Here is a 21,343-nt window from a genome sequence, read left to right as displayed (position 1 = left end):
GCACGATGGGTACTTATGGCTAGAGGAGCCTATTCCCATCACGGCAGATCTCATCCATAGAATTTCTTGGTTCCCCTGTAAGGGAAAGGACCCCGCGGCGATAGCAGGAAAAAGCAGAGATTTGGTGCTCGCGGAGGCCATGAAGAAAAAATACAAGCTTGAGAAGAAAAAGAGGGGTTATGCAATCAGCAGCATAAAAGATAAAGGGGTGTGCGTAGCCATCCAACTCCTGGCCGGGAAGGTAATGAGAAAATGCCGCGACGATGAGGTACCAACGCCGGTAGTTGCGTTGGCCGAACAATGCGCAGAGGGATCAAATTCAACTGGGCCGAGTTCCTCTATGAGGAATTCTTGACCAACTGCAAGGAAGCCCAGGAGCAGGGCAAGACCTTCCACTACGCGTGGTTGCTCTTGTCCATTTTGCTGGTAACAAGAGAACTGCCCGAGGACAGTCAGTTCCCTAGCATTGAATAGGACTTACCAGAGGCTGCAAAGTACGCATCGCTCTGGGCCACCAAGGACACAAAGTAGATTCGTGAGACAAAGATCTTCTAGGTGCTCATGGAGGCGAGCATCCAGATGTGGATCAATAGACGGCCGTGCCTGTCCCCCACAGTGCACAACAGTCTGTGGAGCTTTGCAGACTTCAAGGCGGACATGCATAATGTTTACATCAAGGCACGTAAGGATCTGACGCAGCAATGGGCCAAGCTCCCCTTCATCATCATTGATGATCTAATCTTTTCAGTGTTATAATCATGGCCTCCCGAGTGGTGCACCTCGGATCTAGCGGAGCTGGATAGGAAAGCAACACATAAACAAAAGGATGAGGCCAAGTTGCGCGTCGAGAAGTTGGCCGAGAAGAGGCACAATGAAAAAGTAGCCACGGAGGTAAGGGCTGCTCGCGAGGTAGCAAGGGCAGTCGTAGAGTAGGCAAAGGCTGTCGAAGTGGCAGCAACAGCGTAGGCAACAAGGGACACCACAATGCAAGACAAGGAGGGCCAGGACTTGTCTACAGGACAAGAAGCAGAGGACATATACCTCGCAAAAGAAGGCGCGGGACCGGGCACAACTTCCACCCAACTGAAAAGGCTGCACGTCACAGAGAGATCGGGTCCATGAAAAAAGGTCAAGGCATCCAAAGGTCACCAAGGAAGCGCTCTAGGAGGCCATGTTGGAGCAGCAGATTGTGTTGGGGGCCCTAAGGGCGCAACTGTAGGAACTACAGGTGCGGCCTCCACAGGAAGGAACCGTAGCCACCTACAACGCAACAGGCACATCAGCAGCGGAGCAGATGCTATGCGCAAAGATGGCCAACACCATAGTGCTATCGAAAGGAGCGCTAACAGCAGAGAAAGAGGACGACAGAGCCGCGGTGGGCAGGATCAAGGGACTTGGCCTTAATTTGGCTGCCCTTCCGCAAGACACATTGTACCAACTGCAGGATGGCATAACAGCAGAGCTCCACACCAGGGAGGGCCGCACGATTCAGGTGATGAGTGAGCAAAATATCAACATCAAACAGCTCAGCCTGCAGCATGACGAACTGGTGTCACAGAACTAACAGATCATGCAGACAGTTGATGAAGCATGCCGGTGAGTCCCAGAGTTGTCCATCGCCGCAGACCTACCAACAGAGATGTGGATCCACTGTCTGGCAAGTGGAGTTCGAAACGCACGCGAAGAAACAACGCATGTGCAGCTGGAGCTGAATCTCTAGATTGCCGAGCTACGGCTGAAGGCGCAGCCTTCCACTCCTCCGGAAGTTAGAGAGCAGTGCGTTAGCGCTATTCAAAAAGGATTGGAAGAAATTGGATGGGCAGTGCAGGACTGTACCGGTATGTTGGACCAAGCCTTTGGCATCCTCACATCCTTGTAGGAGGACCCCAACATACAGTGCCTGGAAATAGAGGCGCGAGCTTCAGGAGCAGTATGATAATGTAAGGGGAACTGCGCAGACAGTCGTCCTCACCCAACGACTGGAAAAGATGCAGCAAGCAAGGGCACTGAAAGAGCAGGTGGATGCTGCAAGACAGAAAGAGGCACTTCTCAAAGCACACATCCAACCATGGATTGATGAGGCCTTCACCATTACGGCAGATATTGAGGGCAAGCTCGCACAGATGCAGGGACTCTACGCGCTAAGGCAGGCAGCTGATCCTCACAAAGAAGCATCGGAAGAGTGCATGCAGCAGGTCCAGCAAACCGCAGAACAGTGCGTCGCAGACCTTCGAGCAGTACGGGACCAGTTGGAGGGGCTCCGCACCAAGATCGCCACACCAATAGAGTGACTCGGGATGAGTCACGATGATTGTGTTGGGGGCCTGTTGGGCATGGAATCCCCCCACAACATGTTTTGGGGCTCAAAGCCCAAGTTTTGGTCAAATGTATTGTATGACTCCGCGAATTGCGGGCGCAGAGCGCGAAGTATAGGTTAAGTCATAGGGTTATCCACCCTAAAGTATTGCAATGTAATGTAAAGTCATGTCGGCCTACCCATGGTCCGCGGACCATGAGATTGTATAAATAGAGCGAGGTTCTAAGTTGTAAAGAGGGGCAAATAGGAGAGTTGAATGTGCATGGTTCGAGCATAGAGTAAGAGTCTAAGGGTATTATGTCGTAGTAGTAGGAAGAGGCTCTACAGCTGAGTGCGCAGAGGCCTAGTAGAGTCCGCAGCTGAGTGCGCGGACCCTTGCAGCTGAGTGCACAGGGCGGTGTCGAGTATGTAATCTTGATAGAAGAATAATAAAGAGAAGTTGATTCCAATTTCTGTGTATCTGCTTGTGCATTGCCTTCCTTACATTTATACTGTTTTATTTATTGCGTGCACTGATATGATTGTTGGATATGTTGTAATAATCACTAGTCTTACACAAATAAGTTAAGTAATCGGGTAATAACATATCAAATAGCAAGGAACTTGGGTATAATACGGGTTGCGCCCCGAGTAGGGCTGCGCGGAAGCAGCATCACAAGTTGCGAAGGAATAACAAGTGCGTGTAGCGACATGTGCACAGGGTCAAACCGCAGACCTCCAGAAGCTCATCAGACATCCCTAGGGTGCGGAAACCTGGTTCTAGCACCCTCCCATACTACTTCGAGTGAGACCTCAATCCGCGCTCCACGGACTGTTGCCGAAAGGGCCAGTAGTACTGGGATTTGCTTGGCTAAATCACCTCTGAACCTGGGTTAGGCCCATACAAGCCAACACCCTCCCTCTCTCTTTCACTCTCCCCCCACCCCCCCTCCATATCTATGTCTCTCTCTCTCTCTCTCTCTTTCCATTATTTCCCTATCTCTATCCTCTCATTTTCTCTCTCTTCCATTGCTTCCTCTCTCCCTCATTCTCTCTTCATCTCTCCTTTGTCACTCCCTCCTCTCTCTCCACCTCTATCTCTCAATGTCTTTGTTATTCCCTCGCTCACTTTTCCCCTCCAAATCCATCTCTCTCCCTCCCTATCTCCTTCTCTCTCTCTTCCTTCCTCTCTCTCCGTCTCTCTCTCTCCCCCCCACTCTATCCCCCCCCTTTCTCCCCCCCACTCTATCCCCCCCCTCTCTCTCCCCCCCACTCTATCCCCCGCCCCCCTCTCTCTCTCTTAAACCCGATCCCATTGTGTTGTATTTAAGAAAGTATGTAAATTAAAAAAACATAATTGGTTGTAAAATATTAAACCTATATTTTGGATCAATCATATAAAAGTAAATACAATAATAAAAAACTTAAAAGAACCATGCACTATCTTTCCTCTATCATTGTTAGCCACTTTATTTTCTCTCTTAACTTGGATCCTTGGTTAAGATGCATTTATCCAGATTCTTTATAATATTATTTATATTATATAAATTTCACATATGTATATATAAAAGGCCTAGTCTGACTTATAGACGAAATGGCCTTTTTCACGAAATGTTTTTTTGTTAATTTTAATCAAAATTCGGCAGAGATTTTTAAAAAATTGAGTTTAAGTTGTTTAATTTGCATAATTAGAGTGCCTTAAGGGGTTTTTCAGGTGTTGAATCCTCACATTCTTTCATTAAATTATTTTATTCATTCCGGTGAAAAAAATCTATTTCATCTATAAGTTAGACTATGCCTATATAAAAGTATTCTAATTTTTAATTTTATTAAAACCTTGATTTAATCTCTATGGGAATATTTTTAGTAGTTGTGAGGATGGAGGGATGGAGGGTTTAGATATATCTCAAAAGTAATTATAACCTTTTTGCTTTTAGATTTAATTAAAAAATGTCATAAAATTAAATTAAAATAAAATATTTATAAAATATTTTGATTGTGAAATGATTTATTGTTTTTGGGCTTGTGGTATTGATAAGCCATGTATTGGCCCATGGTACTGTAACATAATAATTAAAAGTTTAAATCCATAGCATAATAATCAAAAACATATATGGCCCATGGTATTGATAAACCATGGTATTGGCCATGGTATTATGATTTTCTTTTATCTAAAAAATTGTTGGTAATTTTATTAATACAAACAAAATTAAAATAAAACAAATTAAATTTTATTATTTTTATTACTTGGCTCAAACTGGTTTATTGCACTAAGGACTAAAGAGAACATGGAAGATTGTGTTGTGTATAACACATCTAAAATCTAGCATCTCACACCTCACATCTAATGCCTACACATATACCCTAACATCTAACATCTCACATCTCACGGCTAATACATCTAAAATCTAACATCTAACATATAACACCATCTCACATCTAACACCTACACAAATACCCTATACCTAAAATATAACATTTAACATCATCTCACATCTAACACCTACACATATACCCTATACTGGGTTGTAGAGCACCTCTAAAATTACGAATAATATTTGAGATAAAAGAAAATCATAATATACATGTCACATTAAAACATATAACATGTAGTTATAAATTAAGATCCATTTTACCATATAAATTAAAATAATGATTCTATAACTATATTTAAACTTAATTAATAAAGACATAAAAATTTAATACTTACCATCAATATTCATCCCCATTTGTAGTAGATATTATTAACTTTTAAATAGGATTTGTTACAATACTATGGGCCAATACCATGGCTTATCAATACCACATGCTCGAAAACTATAACTCATGTATAATAGAGTTTCTTCGGCCTAAATCACAAGAAATTTCATTTGTCTACACGTTTTGAACCAAAAGTGTGGTTCATCATCAGGACAAGTTGAATGAGCAGATCGGGCTTCGAATGATTAAATAGATAGAGCAGAAACTCCAACGGCTGTATTTAAAGATTAGGTAACGGCTACAATGACAACGGGGATTAGGGGAATAACCAATATTTAAAAAAATTGACTTGGTTAGTTAGATTCTTAAAAGTGAACTGACCCTTATCAATTAAAATAAACCCAAATTAATTTACATTAGTAATTAGTTATCAAAGATTTTGTATCTAAAAAGTTAGAGTAATTAATAGTTAAATATATAAATTATTAAATATTTATGTATTTTTACATAATTAATAATTTTTATATTTAAAATCCTTGTTCTTTGACGGCGCCTCCAAATCAAACCCGGGAGCGTCGGGAGCAGGGGGCGACATCTTCAATCCCAATGGTGAGCCCTTAGTTTCCTTTGAATGGGGACTAGGGATTCTTTCAAATAACAGAGTTGAGGCTCTGGCTCTCTACCAAGGTATTCTGCAATTACAGGCTCAGGGAATCCAGAAAGCCATGATCTTCGGCGATTCTGCCATCATTATAAATTTAGTGACCAGCAAGAGGGAAGCCTCTAATATCTTCTTGCAGCAAACCATTAGCAGATGTCAAGTCTGGATCAATCAAGCACAGGACTTTGAACTCTACCATATCCTCCATTCTATTAACCAGGAAGCTGACAAACGTGCCAATCAAGCTTGCATTCGACCAAAAGGAAGTCTCTTATGTAATAATGAGGACTCGTACCAATTTCTTCCATGATTTTTATGATTAGCTCAAATTCACCTTATCCAAGGACCTATGTTTTTTACAAGGCGTATTCTGATCCTTGTCAACAAACAACTCTGAGTCTCTCTGTAAAATCCTTAAAATCTAGCAGCTCTTCTGTTAAATCTGTAAAATCCTTAAAATCCTGTGTTTTTTACAAGGCGTATTCTGACCCTTGTCAACAAACAATTCTAAGTCTCTCTTGTAAAATCTGTGACTGTCCAACCTCCTTTCATTTGATCCAGACCTACATCCCTCTCAGCTTGCTGGTTATATATCCTGAGCCGCGTCCTTCTTATCTCAAAACTCATCTCTCCTCTCCATCCTCACTTGCCCTCTCTCTGTTGGCTTGTGCTCCCTTTTTCAACTATCCGATCTGCGTTAACAAAGACCGTTTTCCTTCTTCTTCATGGAAAAGATCGACGACAGCTCCAGTATCTCTTGCGCTAAGATTGCAGAAGCAGACAGCTAGTCGGAGGACTCCATTATTCGACAGATCAGTCTCAAAAGCAAAGTTTAGATGACATGTAAAATCTGCTTACTTTTGTATCAGTTTGTCCGAATCTATACCTGTGTTAGTGCCCCTCAAGCTGAAACCAAAAATGAAAGCAATTCAATTGAATTCTTAATTGTAAAATAGTTGCAAGCTCATCATATGAGTCCAACTCATGTAATTTCGGAGCTTAGACTCCCTACCTTTTTTTGAATACAGTCAGCAACCGAAATTGTTAAAAATAAATAAAAAAATTTATATTTAACTATTAATTACTCTAACTTTTTAGATACAAAATCTTTGATAACTAATTACTAATGTAAATTAATTTGGGTTTATTTTAATTGATAAGGGTCCGTTCACTTTTAAGAATCTAACTAACCAAGTCAATTTTTTAAATATTGGTTATTCCCCTAATCCAGTCAAATCTAGCCGTTGTCATTATAGCCGTTACCTGGTCTTTGAATACAGCCGTTGGAGTTTTTGCTCTATCTATTTAATCATTCTAAGCCTGATCTGCTCATTCAACTTGTCCTGACGATGAACCACACTTGTTGGTTCGAAACGTGTCGACAAATGAAATTTCTTGTGATTTACGCCGAAGAAACTCTCTTATACTTGATATGGATCACAGAAGCCTCAATTCAACAACTATAACTCATTTCAAAATCAAAATATTCTATAAATATTTTATTTTAATTTAATTTTATAACATTTTTAAAATTTAAATTTAACATTTACAATAAACTTACAATATAACAAGATTCTTAACCCTGGATATTCACCCTTTTTTACTATGAATACTATTAACTTGTAAATAGACTTTGATACAATACCATGGGCGAGTACCATGGTTTATCAATACCACTTGCGCAAAAATCATAACTCGCTTCAAAATCAAGATATTTTATAAATATTTTATTTTATAACATTTTTAAATTAAATTTAAAAGAAAAATGTATAGAGAGGATCAAGATATTTTATAAATATTTTTATTTTATTTTATTTTATAACATCTTTAAATTAAATTTAAGAGAAAAAATGTATAGAGAGGATGTAGTGGTGTAAATGTTTGTAAACATTTACATGTGGTTTAAATTAAAAAATAATAAAAGGTTAAAAGTAATTTCACCGAGAGGCACTCTCGAGCCCAAAATGTAGAGATGTTGTAATGTCCTGTAAACATTTTGACTAAGTCAAAATAAAATAAAATATAGAATATAAAATTATTAATTATAACTATAATTATAATTAATTAATAATGATAATGATGACGATGATGATTAATGTCCACTAAAACCAATGTGGTCTATTCGACCTTAAGAAAGTAAAAGATTAATTGCAACTCTTTAATATGGTGTTTCTATGATCAAAAGGAAGAGAAATAAGCATTCCTAGATCACTATAGTTTTATTGACTTAACAAGTCAAGAAGGTTGGTAGTGTGACAAATGTTTTGGAAATGAGAGTTAATGTGAGTAAGAGCTTGGCAATCCAAGAGAAATTGTTTTTCATCTTGAACCCTCTTAGTATTGCAAAGGTGACCGATTCTTTCGTTCATCCCAAGGTGTTTTGGGAAAAAGCCAATGTCAGGTTTCACTTTGAAGTTCATGAGAATCAGTTCTTACCTTTGTAATGCTCATTTTCTTCTTAGCACTAGTGAATATAAAAAGATAATTCTGGTTACCAAGAGTGGGGTTGATCACCTCCTTATTAACCTTAACTTCCTTTTTCCCTCTAGCTCCTTATCATCCCACAACTTATGCTTAAATTTGGAGGTAATAATATTTTTAATATTATCCTTATTCTCCAATATGATCTCCTTCTTTATCCCCCAATGATCGAGCCAAGACTGGGCATACTTATGCCATCCATGCTTGAGTCAGAGGTGGGGTTTTGGCTACAGTTAGAAGCAATTTTGGGGAACCTCTTGGCTTCAATGTTGTAAATCTTCTTCTTATACATCAGATACATAAACATAGCCATGGTTTCAATGGTGGCAAGGCTAGCTTCAATCAAGAGGATATGATAGGGAGCATTTCCTTTAATCACAAGGTTGTAGGTTATAAATTGGTTTTGGATCAGATTGATCCTCCTCCATAATTCTCCAAATATATTGCAACCCTAAACCTCATACCTCACAACCATATAATATAAAAAGGGTGGCGTGAGTATAAAAGAGGAACTTATTTTTACTCCAAACCCAAATATCAATCAACTTACAATTGTTTTCAAGCTCATAATAAGCTTTTCAACCTCTAATAATCCTTTTCTCAATGTTATAATTCTAGTTGAGTTTATGATGAATGTCAATACCTAAATACTTTCATGAAGAAACATTCTCCAAGTAATTGTTATCATAGATGAAATCATCGTTTATCTTTTTAGATTTAATTATCATGACTTTAGTCTTGTCAGTATTAATAGTCATACCCATCTTGGTGCAGTAATCATGGAGGATCTTAGTTTTCTTGTTGAGATCATCATGGCTTCTAGCTAGAAGAATGATATCGTCAGCATAAAACCAACCTAGATCCATCTTAACTCTGGATCTGCCAAGTGCCGAGAGGGATAAAATCTCTTTTCACTCTAAAAGAGGTTTGCATGTCAAGAGATTTAATCCCTCTTGACGCTTGGTAGATCCAGAGTTAAGATGGATCTAGGTTGGTAATAATGAAAATATTCACAAAATTCTCATTTATAAAATGAAAGTAACATAATAAATCTGATCACAACCTTTCATTAAACCATTTTTTTTCCAGACGAAAAAAGTCATAACTTTTATTCATGAGTGATGAAGTTTAGTTACATTATGCACACATACCAGTGGTACGTTTCTACAGGTTGGAGCACTATGCTCTCCAAGATATCAAAACACAAAAATAAATCAAGTACATTAAGTAAAAAACATTCCAAAAATAAAATGTTGAGTCTATCACTGCCCTTCAAAAAACTATGTAAACTCTGTGAGGGTCTACATGACCAGAGTACAAAAAGCAATGATGAATACCATCAAATATAAAAAAGCTAAGAAAACGTAATCAATATGGAGTCCCGTAGGGGTGGCAGAAGGAGACCACCGAACCTTCTTGAGAGATTTCTAAAATTTTCCAAATTCCACGATCCAATTGCAGAGCTTCCTTTGAGAGGTGATATGCTATCTGATTATGTTCTCTATAAATGTGGGCACATGAAAAGGATGTGAGCATCAACTTGATCCTTAAGAGTTCACCCACAAGAGGTTGTAATTCAATATTTTTGCAATCTTGTGATTGTCCGAGCCAGTTTATAACAAGAAGGGAATCGCCTAACACTTGAAGGTGAGTCACTCCTTCTTTTAGCTCATAAAGGATCAAAATCTTACATGCCATTAGTTCAACTTCATTTTTAGTGCCCCCTCCTAATCCTAGCTTTACAAGGAAATAATGAGCTTCTGAGAGAAATAAGATGAACCCACCCCCACTCTATCGCCCTTCGTTGATTGAGGCGCCGTACAAAAATTACCAAGGATGACTGTGATCTGGCTCCTTTGCAATAACTACCCTAGGGACCACAATTTATTTCTCCCGAGGAAAGTGGCTCATGATGGCCAATGCCTCTACAACGATGTGTGATGGCTTGGTAGCATCATTTTGAAATACCTCCATGTTCCTGGCCAACTAAACGCCCCAACAAATGACTAACGACAAAGCTCTAAATTGTCTATTTGGAGGATGATCCTCCCACCCTCTCCACATTGCCTCTAGTGAAACTCCTTGTCACTACCCCAAACCCCCCACCCTCTCCACACTGCCTCTAGTGAAACTCCTTGTCACTACCCCAAACCCCCCACCGCAACTGCACAGTCCAACCATACCTGTTTGAAAAAAGTACAGTTCATGAACACATGCCACATTATGTCCTCAACATTTTTACATAGCGCACACCACCCCGGATCGACCATAAATTTTCTCTGCAAGTTTTCCCATAATGGAACCTTGTTTTCCAAAATGACCACATGAACAATTTTCTTTTGCCAGGCACTTTGACTTCCACGGTCTTTTCCACCACCGCGTGGGCTACTGAGGAAATTGCCCTATAGACAAGATAATGTAACCTTGTTTCAGGGAGTAGAAACCAGAAGGCGAGATACCCAAAACTAATTCATCTTCTTGGGGGGTCAATCTTATGTTTCCATCAGCCAACACTTCCAAGAAGGCCTCCCAAGCCTGGTAAAAATTCTGCTCCAGTCCAAGGTCCATGTCTATCCTCCAACCTTGTCGCCAAATGGTCGTTGAGGTAAGATCAACTATCTGCTCCAATTGAGTGAACCCCCTATCTCTTAGATGTTCCACCAGTTAATGGGGCAATCAATGCCTCTAGCCACTACTTGGCCATGGGTCCACCCCTAGTCTCACCTTATCCCCTTTCCCCACTTTCTAGTCCAGTCCATCACCAGTGACTTAGAAAGAGTTTAGCGGCTCCTGCTAAACCATCGACACATTGAGACGAGGCTTTACATGACTTCTAATCCTATCCACAAAGGATAGAGGGGTTATGTACTTTTGAATGACACTCTTGGACCACAAACCGTTAGTCAAAATTAAATGCCAACCCACTTTCACTGCTAACACTTTTGAGAAAAGGAAGATGTTCTTCAACCCCCAACCTCCCAAGCACTTCGGAGTGGCTATTATTTCCCATTTAACACAAGGAAGCACATTCTTCTCTTGTTTCCCTGACCACAAAAATTTGAAGCAAAGTATCCTGATTTTTTCCAGGATTTCCTTGGGGATCTAGGCTAGTGAAGTCCAATATACATGAATTTCTTCCAAGATGGATTTGATGAGAACTAACCTTCCTGCTCTTGATAACCATCTGAAAAAACAACCCTTTAAATTATTTTCAATGTGAGTGACTAACCACATCCAATCCTTTTTGTTGTAGCTATTAGGTTTTAGCAGGAAAACTAAATATTTTGAACCTTCCTTCAACTCTTTGAAATCAAAGGCAAAATGTTGTGCTAACAATCTCGCTTCCCCGACTTCCAAATTTTACCCAACCACCACCAACTTCTGGTCATTTATCTTCATCCTAGTAACCTTCCCAAAGAGCTGCATGATTTCCTTCAGGTTGATTAAATCTCCAGTTGAGCCATTGCAAAAAATCAATATGTCATCCACAAAAAGGAGTTATGTCAGATACAAAGCTCTTACCACCAACGAGCCTTGAAAATACCCCCCTTCTTTTGGCCTCTGCCACTAGTCTGCTAAGTGCTTCTGCCACCAAAAGGAAGAGGAGCGGTGAGAGGGGGCACCCTTGCCTTAGCCCTCTTTGAGCATGGAAAAAAGGGGAGGTCGCCCCATTGATTAATATTGCAAAGGATACCGTCTGAATGCAACTCATAATTGAGTTTATGAAATCAATACTGAAGCCCAGATGTGTGAGAAGCATCCAAATATATACCTCACTTACCCGATCATATGCTTTAGACAGATCAATTTTGAGGATGGATCCCTTATGATCCTAAATCTTCAAGTTGTGCATCCCTTCTTGAGCTACTCTTATGGCCTCATGTATTTGTCTACCTTCCAAAAAACTGAATTGTTCCTCCGAAATGTGCCTGGACAGAATTGGCTTTAGACTCTTGTGATAATATTTGCAATGAATTTGTAAATCGCATTACAAAGTGAGATCGACCTGAAGTCTTCAAAAGACCCTAGGTTGTCTTTCTTCATGATTAAGGCTATGAAAGTGGTGTTAAAATCCGAGAGCATCATACCATGTCTCTTGGACTCTTCCACCACCGCCAACAGATCACAACCAAGTATCTCATACAAGCCTTTGAAATATTCCACTCCCCAACCATCAGGTCTCGGGCTCTTATCCTTTTGAAATTTGTGTAAAACACATTGCAACTCTTCTTTGATGACCTGCTCCATTAGACCCTTGTTTCCTTCCTCATCTATAAAACTAGGAAACAAAAGGGTTGTTTGGACAACTTCAACTAAAGAATCATCTACCAAAGCCTTAAACAGATTTTCAAAACGTGTGCTTCCCATAGCTACTAGGCCTAGGAAGTTTGAAACCTCTCTTCCCTCTTCATCCTTGAGACTCCATATGGTGTTCGCCATTTTTCTCCCCTTCACAAAGGCCTAAAAAAACTTTGTATTCTCATATCCACTAGATATCCAAATAGCCCTGCTCTACATTTGATCCATTGATCCAGGTGTATGTTGGTGGCCACCCACCTATCCCACTTGGACCCCCACAACTGTCTCTTTCAATTTTTCAGTTTCCTTAATTGTAGCACAATTTACTATTTTTAGCAGTTTTTTGGGTCCTGAACTTCCGGAGCCATTTTGAGGCCCTAAACGACGTTTTTTGGGAAAACTGGGAGCAACATGGGTCCATGGACCATGTTTCTCCTCACAAAGTTGTAGTCCTCGGATAGATCTTTCTAACGAGGTATTTGGCGTGTCAAACGAGATCGTATGCCAAAGTTACGACCCCGGGAAGTTGATGTACCAATTTACCCAAAACGGGGCCCACAATTTGGCTTTTCATCTCCTAGGGTTAGTTTTTTGGATGTTTAGGGTTTTCCATTGTTTCTCAACAATAAATAGGCCTTCGAGCTTCATTGCAAGACAGTTCAAAGGCATGTAGCCGCCACATCTCTTCTCAGAGATAAGCTACCATCGCCCTAGCTGGTTTATTTCCATGTCTATTTGTAAGCATATTTCAGTAGTTTACATCAATGAAATGACGTATTATTTCTACTGCATCTCTCTATTTATGGTTATATCTGTAATTTATTGCGTTCTTGTTTAAATCCGGATCATCCGTAAACTACCGTGGATATTCCACTGGACAGTTCGTCACAATAGATATGATAATATTATATTACAAATTTGAGATTCTACACTATTACAATTTCATTTAATTTCTAGATCTGTAAAATTAACTGTAATTAGTGCATAGCCCCAAGAGTTAGCTCAATCGGTCAAATCAGTGCCTCACCAACGGGAGGTCACAGGGTCAATTCCCGAAAGCTCTTGGGGTCAGGTCAAGTAAATATCGCCGAGGGGTGTTGATCCCCTTCGGGTGGGGTCCACCCTAGATATTATTCAAGTGGACGTAGCGGCCACCCACTGACCGTGGGTATCCGTGAACCACAGGGAAAAAAAAACTGTAATTTGTGCATACATGTAAAAGTAAATCAAGCAGAAAAGTAGAGAACGATAAAATAAGCTCTCACACACATAATATACAAGATATGCTCTCTGGGAAACCATTTCAGGAGAAAACCCAGTTGGAAGGTGAGGTCACTTCGCTCTCTTTCTCTGTCTGGAAATATGGCTGCAGATACAAAGAAGTAATGTCTGTGGCCCATGGGCTGCTACAGTTCACATATCCTCTCTATGTGCTCTACCTCCTATCTCTCCTGGCTATCTTTTCTCAACTATGGAATAAAATGTTCTCAAAAGAATGGAATTCCTCTTCCTCTTAGTGGCCCGGTTATAACACAACTTGATAGCCTACTAGTGGTTAAGTTTGACTACATCAACTCTTAACTAGAGTTACAAAATAGACTCTTCTAGAGTCTTTTACATCACAAACACGTGGCTAGCCCCTTTTCCATGAATAATGGGGGCTGACGCGACATCCTCCCAAACTATAGGTGTGAAAACAGGAAGGTCAACTTTTGAGTGGCATAACTTTTGCATACGGACTCCGATTGACGCGATTCTTGCGTCGTTGGAAAGCTCTCTATGTGTAGAATAGCATGAAAAGATGCTACATTTAAGATGCAATGTTTTACCCCAAAAAACATCGTTTGATGCTTCAAAACGCTCCCAGAAGGTTTCAGACCCCATTTCGCCAAATTAGGTATCGTCGGTAAAAACGGTCTCGTGAGATGATTCCTCCACTTTTTCCACTCCAAATGCATTGAGATGGATGAAAAAAACTATAATGATCCAATTCGGATCAACAATCTCCACTCCTCCTCCCTGGACTATATGATCTCCCTTTTTTTCTTTTCTAGCCTTACTAGCTCCTCCTTTTCCTCTGCTGAGACAAAACCTTCATCTTCCTTGAGAGCCCATCTCTTGAGCTTGTCTTCAACACCCCTAAGTTCAACTGATTCTACCTCCTTACGCCTCTTCACCTGTTCCTTCACTCCCTTCTTAACACGGAGGAGGTGTTCCTCAAAATGCCTGGCTGCATGGGCCCCTTGTCTTGGAATAAAAGGCTCCTAATGTGTTTTTACCAGGTCTACAAAGGCTTCATCTTTCAACCATGTGGAGTTGAACTTGAAGGGGCTTGGTGGTTTCACCACACCACCACTAAGCTCTAGGAGTATGGGAGAGTGATCCAAGATCCCCTCCCCCTCTTCAACCCACTGCCTAAACATAATCTGATCCTCCAAACGATCTTCTACTAGTAGGAAGTGGTCAAGTCTTTTGGCTACCCTGTCTTCCCTGTCCTTTTGTTCCTCCATTGAGGCACCAACTTCACAAGCTCTCCATCTCTTAATATTTTATCAAGAAGTTGATTCATGAAATAGCCTGAAAGTGGATCTGGCACAACCCGAGGACCCCAGGACTCAACAACCCCTATTAAGAAATTTAAATCTCCCCCTAGCACCAAATCTAACCTTCTCATGAGATCTTTGCTGAAAAAGGAGTCCCAGAACTCCTGTCTATTACCTATCGGCCTATACACATTAACCAACATTAGATATTTACCCAACCCTTCAATGAGAATTTCCACCCCCAAGCCTGACTCCATCCCCCATATATTCTCTAATTTGACCTTTTGCTCCCTCTAGCTAATCGTCAGACCTCTTGATCTCCCTCTCGCATTAGTGCCTGCAAACTTCCAACTCGGCAGCAGAGCTTCCAAATTATTGACTACCAAAGCTTCCTTCCCGAGAGTTTCCTGCACATCACTATATCATGGTTCAATAATCCCACTTCTCTCTCCACGACATGCCTTTTATGGGAGCACCCCAACCCACGATAATTCAAGGACATAAATTTCATTTGGAAACCCCAACCAGGGCTTTCACTACTCGAAGGGCCCCTTTATTGACTGTTGAGTTTTGTCCTAAATTTTATTTGTGCTTTGAACAGGTTAGACTTTCTCCCCCTTCCTTTACCATCCATGATGGTAAGATCCAAATTCCCTAACCCCATAACTAGGTTCTCCCGTGGTCCCAGAACTTGTCTAGATCTTAGGGTATACACCAAAGATCTTCCTTCACCATTACCTGTGAGCAATTTTGAGGGGGAAACCCTTGGGGAGGAGAGATCACTCAAATCAATGCCCAATGAGGAGGCAACTAGGTTAAGGTTTATCCCCTAGCCTGACAACAAATCTGGAGCACTCGCTAACTTTTGTCCCTCCCTACTCCTAAGTTCCGACTCAGACATGCTCAATTGTGTTGATAAAGAAGCAATGAATAAGGGAAGGGAGGTGATAGATATAGATGAAACTCCTTCCTTCCTGCCTAGAAGAATAGTGAGTCCTAGAGCCTCGCCAACCATAGTATCCTTAGTTGCGATAGACTCCTCTGCCCCTGCTCCCATACCGCCCTCAACATCTGCCTCTTGGACCCCTACTGTCATTGCTTCCTCCATCACTATATCCCACCCCCCGCTAGAACACCTTCAAGCATCGCCTTCCGCTCCTCCTCTACTCTTCCTTCCTTCAGCATCATAGGGCTTGTAGATGGGATGCACTCCTTCCTCTTTATTTATTTCATCTTGCATTCTTTCCCCAGATGTCCATAGGCATGACACTAATAACATCAGAAGGGGATTCCCTCATAATTTAATACCCGAGGTTCCAAATCGAGGGGGTCCAGCTTGATATTCATCACAGGAGGAAGACCCTTCCTCACTTCCGTATTAACCACAATGTGTGAAACCCTCAATTCCCTAGAGGAGAGGTAAGAACGATCGCGATCCAGGTAGGACCCTAAAAGATTCCTAATTTTTTTAAAAGACTGCTCATTCCAAAAGATTGGGGCCAAGCTCGACAATCTTACCCATAGGGGCGTTATATCCAAGCCTTCCTTTGTCGCATTGAATAGTGGCATCCAAAACCTGAATACCACCAGAGCCTTAGCTATGTGCCATGACCTTCCTATAACCGCCTTCGCATCCTCAGTCTTTTCGAACACCAACATTATTCAACCATTTACGAGTAATTTTACCTCCGACCCTTTTGAAACCACCGACAACAAATCTTTTTCTGCCCATTCTCGCATTTTCTCCTTCTTTAGTCTACGCCCTCGCGACCTCCCAACCAGACTTGATTCCCCCATATTTACAACTTCCATGATGGAGATATCTTCTCCTATTACTGCGAGGGTGGGCACCTCAACAATCTTGATACATCTAGAGCATTGTCGCTTAGCCCCTAAGGCCGAACTTGACTTCAGGGTCTCCTTTATTCTTACTGAAGCCGGTTTCGAATCCCTAACTCCATCTTGCGCTCCTCCATTTGATTATGAGTGAAAGCCCCCCTCCACAGAGTCCTTTGGGCTTTGGTGCGTGTCACTTTTTGTCGCTCCACCTTCACTTTGAAAAAGCCTCACATCCAACCCGAGACTCGACTCAATAACCTTTGATGGCGCTTCTGCTTCTGGTAGAAAAACCTTCACTTCTTCTGAGTTCAAAAAAATGAGCGGGAGAGTTCCGTCATTTTGGGGTCCCACTGCCTCTCCAGTTGAGCCTTCCATAACTGACGCTACGCTCTTGAAACCACCTTCTGCCCCTGACGATGCCAAGACTGTCTGGGGAACTCCTGCTCCGGCCGTAGAGAAATGACAGTTTACAGATGCAGCCAACAGAGCACCGACCAAGTTGCTGTCCACCTCAATCCCTTCTAACCGAGCCGCTGGAGACTCTAATGCTTTTGTCCACACCGACTCCTCTTCCAAATCCAACTCATAGTGTACAAGATCCATCGGCTCCATTTTTTCTTTTCTCAATCATCAACGACCTTCTCTGAAGATTCGATGTTGCCCCATCAACAATGCCAAAGAGCCCAAAATGAGCCTCAACCTTTCATTAAACCATAACGTCAAAGAATATTATTTTTAATTAAGTTTTAAGCATACACATAATATTTACAATCGATAAATTCTAAAATGATATGCTTTCTTTTCCACACAAGTAGTCTAACTAATAGACTAAATGACCATTTTCCAAGCACTTTTTTGGATAAATGTTAAGAATCATAAAGTTGTTTAATTTGCAAAGTTCCAATGCCTTGTGTCTTTTTCAGCATATTGAATCCATTTATGCATTCAAAATTGCATTTTAAACAACAAGAAATCACAATCTTGCTTAAAATTGTATTGAATCCATTTATGCATTCAAAATTGCATTTTAAACAACAAGAAATCACAATCTTGTTTAAAATTGTATTGTTGGAATCCACCAAACATACTATTTAATTTACGAGATAGACTACCATTTCCATATAAACATACTTATTAACCTAAATAAAAAACTATAAATTCTTTTTTACATACCTTTCCAATTATATTAAAAATAATATTATTTTAATTTTAAATAACTTAAAATATTTTTTAAATCATCCTTTTTCTTTTATATAATAAATACAAACTATTTCCTCTCCATCTGATAAATAAAATGTATTATATAAAATAAATTTTATATGTATTTTAAATTTATAAATAATAAAAAGCCATTGATTCCTCTGTGCAGGTGTTCCCACTTACCCCAAAAAAAGAATAAAGCTACTCAGCTCAAACACTCAAAGAAATGAAAGAGATCATGTGTGTGATGAATGATCCCCCTTCCATAGAATATAAAAACTAACTGAGAGATGTTAGAGTTTAAAATTTCAAAAACAGAATTGACCGCGTCATTGTCTTTCAAATTTAATCAAGTTTGAATTCCGAGTCTCTATATCTAGACGTGCCCAACCACTAGGAGGGCACAGAACAAATGTTTTTAAAATCATCGTAGGTACCTGCAAAAGCAAAATGTAAGAGGAGAGACGGCCCACACAAATATTACTGGAAGACCCACCATGGCTCCTTCACTGTTTCAATATCTTCTGGGTAAGTAGGGTTCCGTTGCATCTGTTCGTTTTCTGAAAACTTTTTTGTTGAATCTCGCCATTGCATTATTTGTTTAAAATACTCAAATAGGTTTATGGGCGAAATCGCAGGTCAGTGCGTGTATTGCAGTGTGAAAATCCTCTGCATCGGTAGTTTTTCCTTTGCATTGACTGATCTAGGTTTCTTTTCATTGGTTTCAGGCTTCAATTTTGATGGGTTTTATGTCGTTTATTAATTGGTATTATTTCTTCTTATGTAATTTATGGGTTTTGGATATGAGTCATCATAGACACATCCTGTATTATTTTGCATTTAAGGGTTAATTTTGTTTGTCATTTTAAGGTTGTCTGAACCCTAGCTCTAATAGCCAAGCTTAAAAGAGTGGAAGAAATTTCAGGACAAATTTAAAGGGTTTCTAATTTTAAGTATTTTTGTTGCTGAAATCAGGTATTGGCTCAAAAAAGGTTCATCGAATTTGTTGAACTTTCCTCGTACGTTGACGATCTGGGTTTGTGATTTAATTATTTTCAGAGCTGCAGTCTATGCCCTTTTGGGCTTTTGAGATTTCATTTAGGTTTCCTATTGAAATTCTTCATATATATGATTGAAGGAGGAGAGAGCAATAAAATATATATATCCAAGGACTGGTTTTTAGGAGGTTGACATTGTTGGGTTATGGTCAGATTCCTGATAGGTGTTTGTGAGAAAAAAACAACCTTTGCAATGGCTGACACCATGGATATTGATGATGATTCTTTGAGGGGGATTATGGATGTGTTGCCTGATGCAGTAGTGCAGCACATGCTCTCATTTGTCAAGAATGCCAGAGATGTGGCCATGTGTTGTTGTGTTAGTAAAAAATGGAGAGAGGCAATGAGAAACATTCGCAGCCTTTATTTTTCGAGAAGTGTTTGTGACGAGGGATTGACTGAGTCAGATGTTGTTGTAAGCCGCATGGTATTTTCAACATCTGCATTGGAAGGGCTAATTGTTTATTGCCATTTTTCTGGGAATAGCTTACGAGCTTGGTTGTCACACACATGCAATTCATTGAAGCACTTGGAACTTCGACTAGATAATCTTGTAGTAAAAGGTCCTGTACCTAATTTTCCCACTAAGCTTGATTACATTTGTTCCTTGCCTCATCTTGAAAGCCTCAAGTTATGGGGTGTTCATCTATCACAAGCACCAAATTGGAGCCCTTTCATGAGCCTTCATACATTGGAAGTTGTTGGTATTCGTACACGTGATTTTTCTTTATCCAGCATCATTCATGCGTGTCCGATGCTAAAGTGTTTGGCTTTGCTAGGCTGTGATGGTGTCAAAGTGGTGATCATTGATTTGCAGCTTCTAGAGCAGTGCAGATTGGATTTTTATGGTATAGGTGATTGCTCTGTCAACATAACTGCTCCCAAACTTCAATCCTTTGAAGTACAAGGAGCTGCTTGGATTCGTATAAAGGGAATTCACTCCCTAAGGCGGCTTTCAATAGCAAACAATGCAGGTTTACAGATTATGTTTTAAGATGCTCTTACATATTTTCTTTCGGTTCTTCTGTTTCATTTCGTTTTCTTTTAAATGCATATTTTTATTCTGATTTCTCATTTATTTTGTTTTTGTTATATTTCAAATTGTTCTATTTCCCAGGCAAAGTAAATAAAGTTGAAGTTGGGAAACTTTTGAATTTAGAATATCTATCTATTCGGGGAGTGCAGTGGTGTTGGGATGCTATAAACACAGTTTTGCAATCTGCAACTGATGTGAAGCATTTGGTAATGAAAATTGAGTTTAGTGGAGATGCAGAAAGACTGCAGCCCTTTCCTGAGATGGACTTTGTTGATTTTTTCAATAGCCATCCAAGACTAACCAATTTTGAAGTACATGGTGCCATGTTTGTTGCGCTGTCACAAAGAAACAGCTTGGCACAAGTAAGCTTGTTCATCTCTAAATTATAATGTATTGTTTGGGATGCTGGTTGCTATCTTTGCATTTTATTTTTTGGTAGTGTTTTTTTGGAAAAATGGAAATCTAAATGAAAGATTTGTATTAATTTTTTCTTCTAAAGTTGTATTTTTTATCTTGCAGTTGGACTCCTTGTTCACCATACCTTGTCTGGAAAGTATTTTAATTACAGTGAGGTCACCTCTGAATGCTGAACAGAAAATGATGACATTAATGTCCTTAGTCAAATACAGCCCAAAATTAAAAGAATTGATTATACGAATTTCCCAAATGAAGAACTGCCAAGAAACTGCAGACAAATTCTTTGAGCAGGTTATGAGGTTCAAGCTTAGGAATCAGGTTGTCACAATTGAGTAAATCAATTCAGGGCTTTTGGCTTACCTCTTATGGGAGGTCCTGGAAGCAACACAATCCTATGGTTTAAAGAGTTATGATTTTTGTACTTGGGGCATCAGAGATTAAGGTGCCTACCCTATTTTTGGGAAATACAGCTGATGTGCTCTATTCTGTAAATCTCAAATTGGCAATTATTTAAGAATCAGACTTGAGTTGCATCTTATTTACTTTTATTGTTGAAGTAGAGTTAATGTGCTCTTATAATTATCGGTTTGATTGTCACATTTGAGTTTGAGATGGATATGGTAATATACAGAAGTTATACATTTTGGCACTTCTAAGGTGTCATTTTGCCTTCTCTTTGATATAGAGCTTCGGGATATCAGGAAACGATGTTTAGGTTTCATTTTTAGTTTCTATCTTCTATAGAGTTATAAAGAGAGCACCTTTGTAAACGGTTTGATCACCATTGGATGGATTTCTGTTGGAGGCAGAATC

General features: G+C 39.9%; 1 protein-coding gene across 1 annotated transcript; it reads left to right on the top strand.

Annotated features, from left to right (window-relative positions):
- Positions 1-18,432: 18,432 nt before the first annotated feature.
- LOC149267366 (F-box protein At1g10780-like) lies at positions 18,433-21,022 on the top strand. The gene is made up of 4 exons (XM_089432376.1): positions 18,433-18,547; positions 18,995-20,051; positions 20,195-20,475; positions 20,633-21,022. The coding sequence occupies exons 2-4, from the start codon at positions 19,223-19,225 to the stop codon at positions 20,864-20,866; spliced, it is 1,344 nt and encodes a 447-aa protein (XP_089288502.1). The 5' UTR covers positions 18,433-18,547; positions 18,995-19,222; the 3' UTR covers positions 20,867-21,022.
- Positions 21,023-21,343: the final 321 nt, after the last annotated feature.

Source organism: Pinus tabuliformis, chromosome 6, assembly GCF_031772625.1.
Source record: "Pinus tabuliformis cultivar Carrire ecotype Pingquan chromosome 6, CPIR1, whole genome shotgun sequence".
Classification (NCBI taxonomy): Eukaryota; Viridiplantae; Streptophyta; class Pinopsida; order Pinales; family Pinaceae; genus Pinus; species Pinus tabuliformis.
Note: the sequence above shows the minus strand (reverse complement) of the source record. Positions and strands in the feature narration are given on the sequence as shown.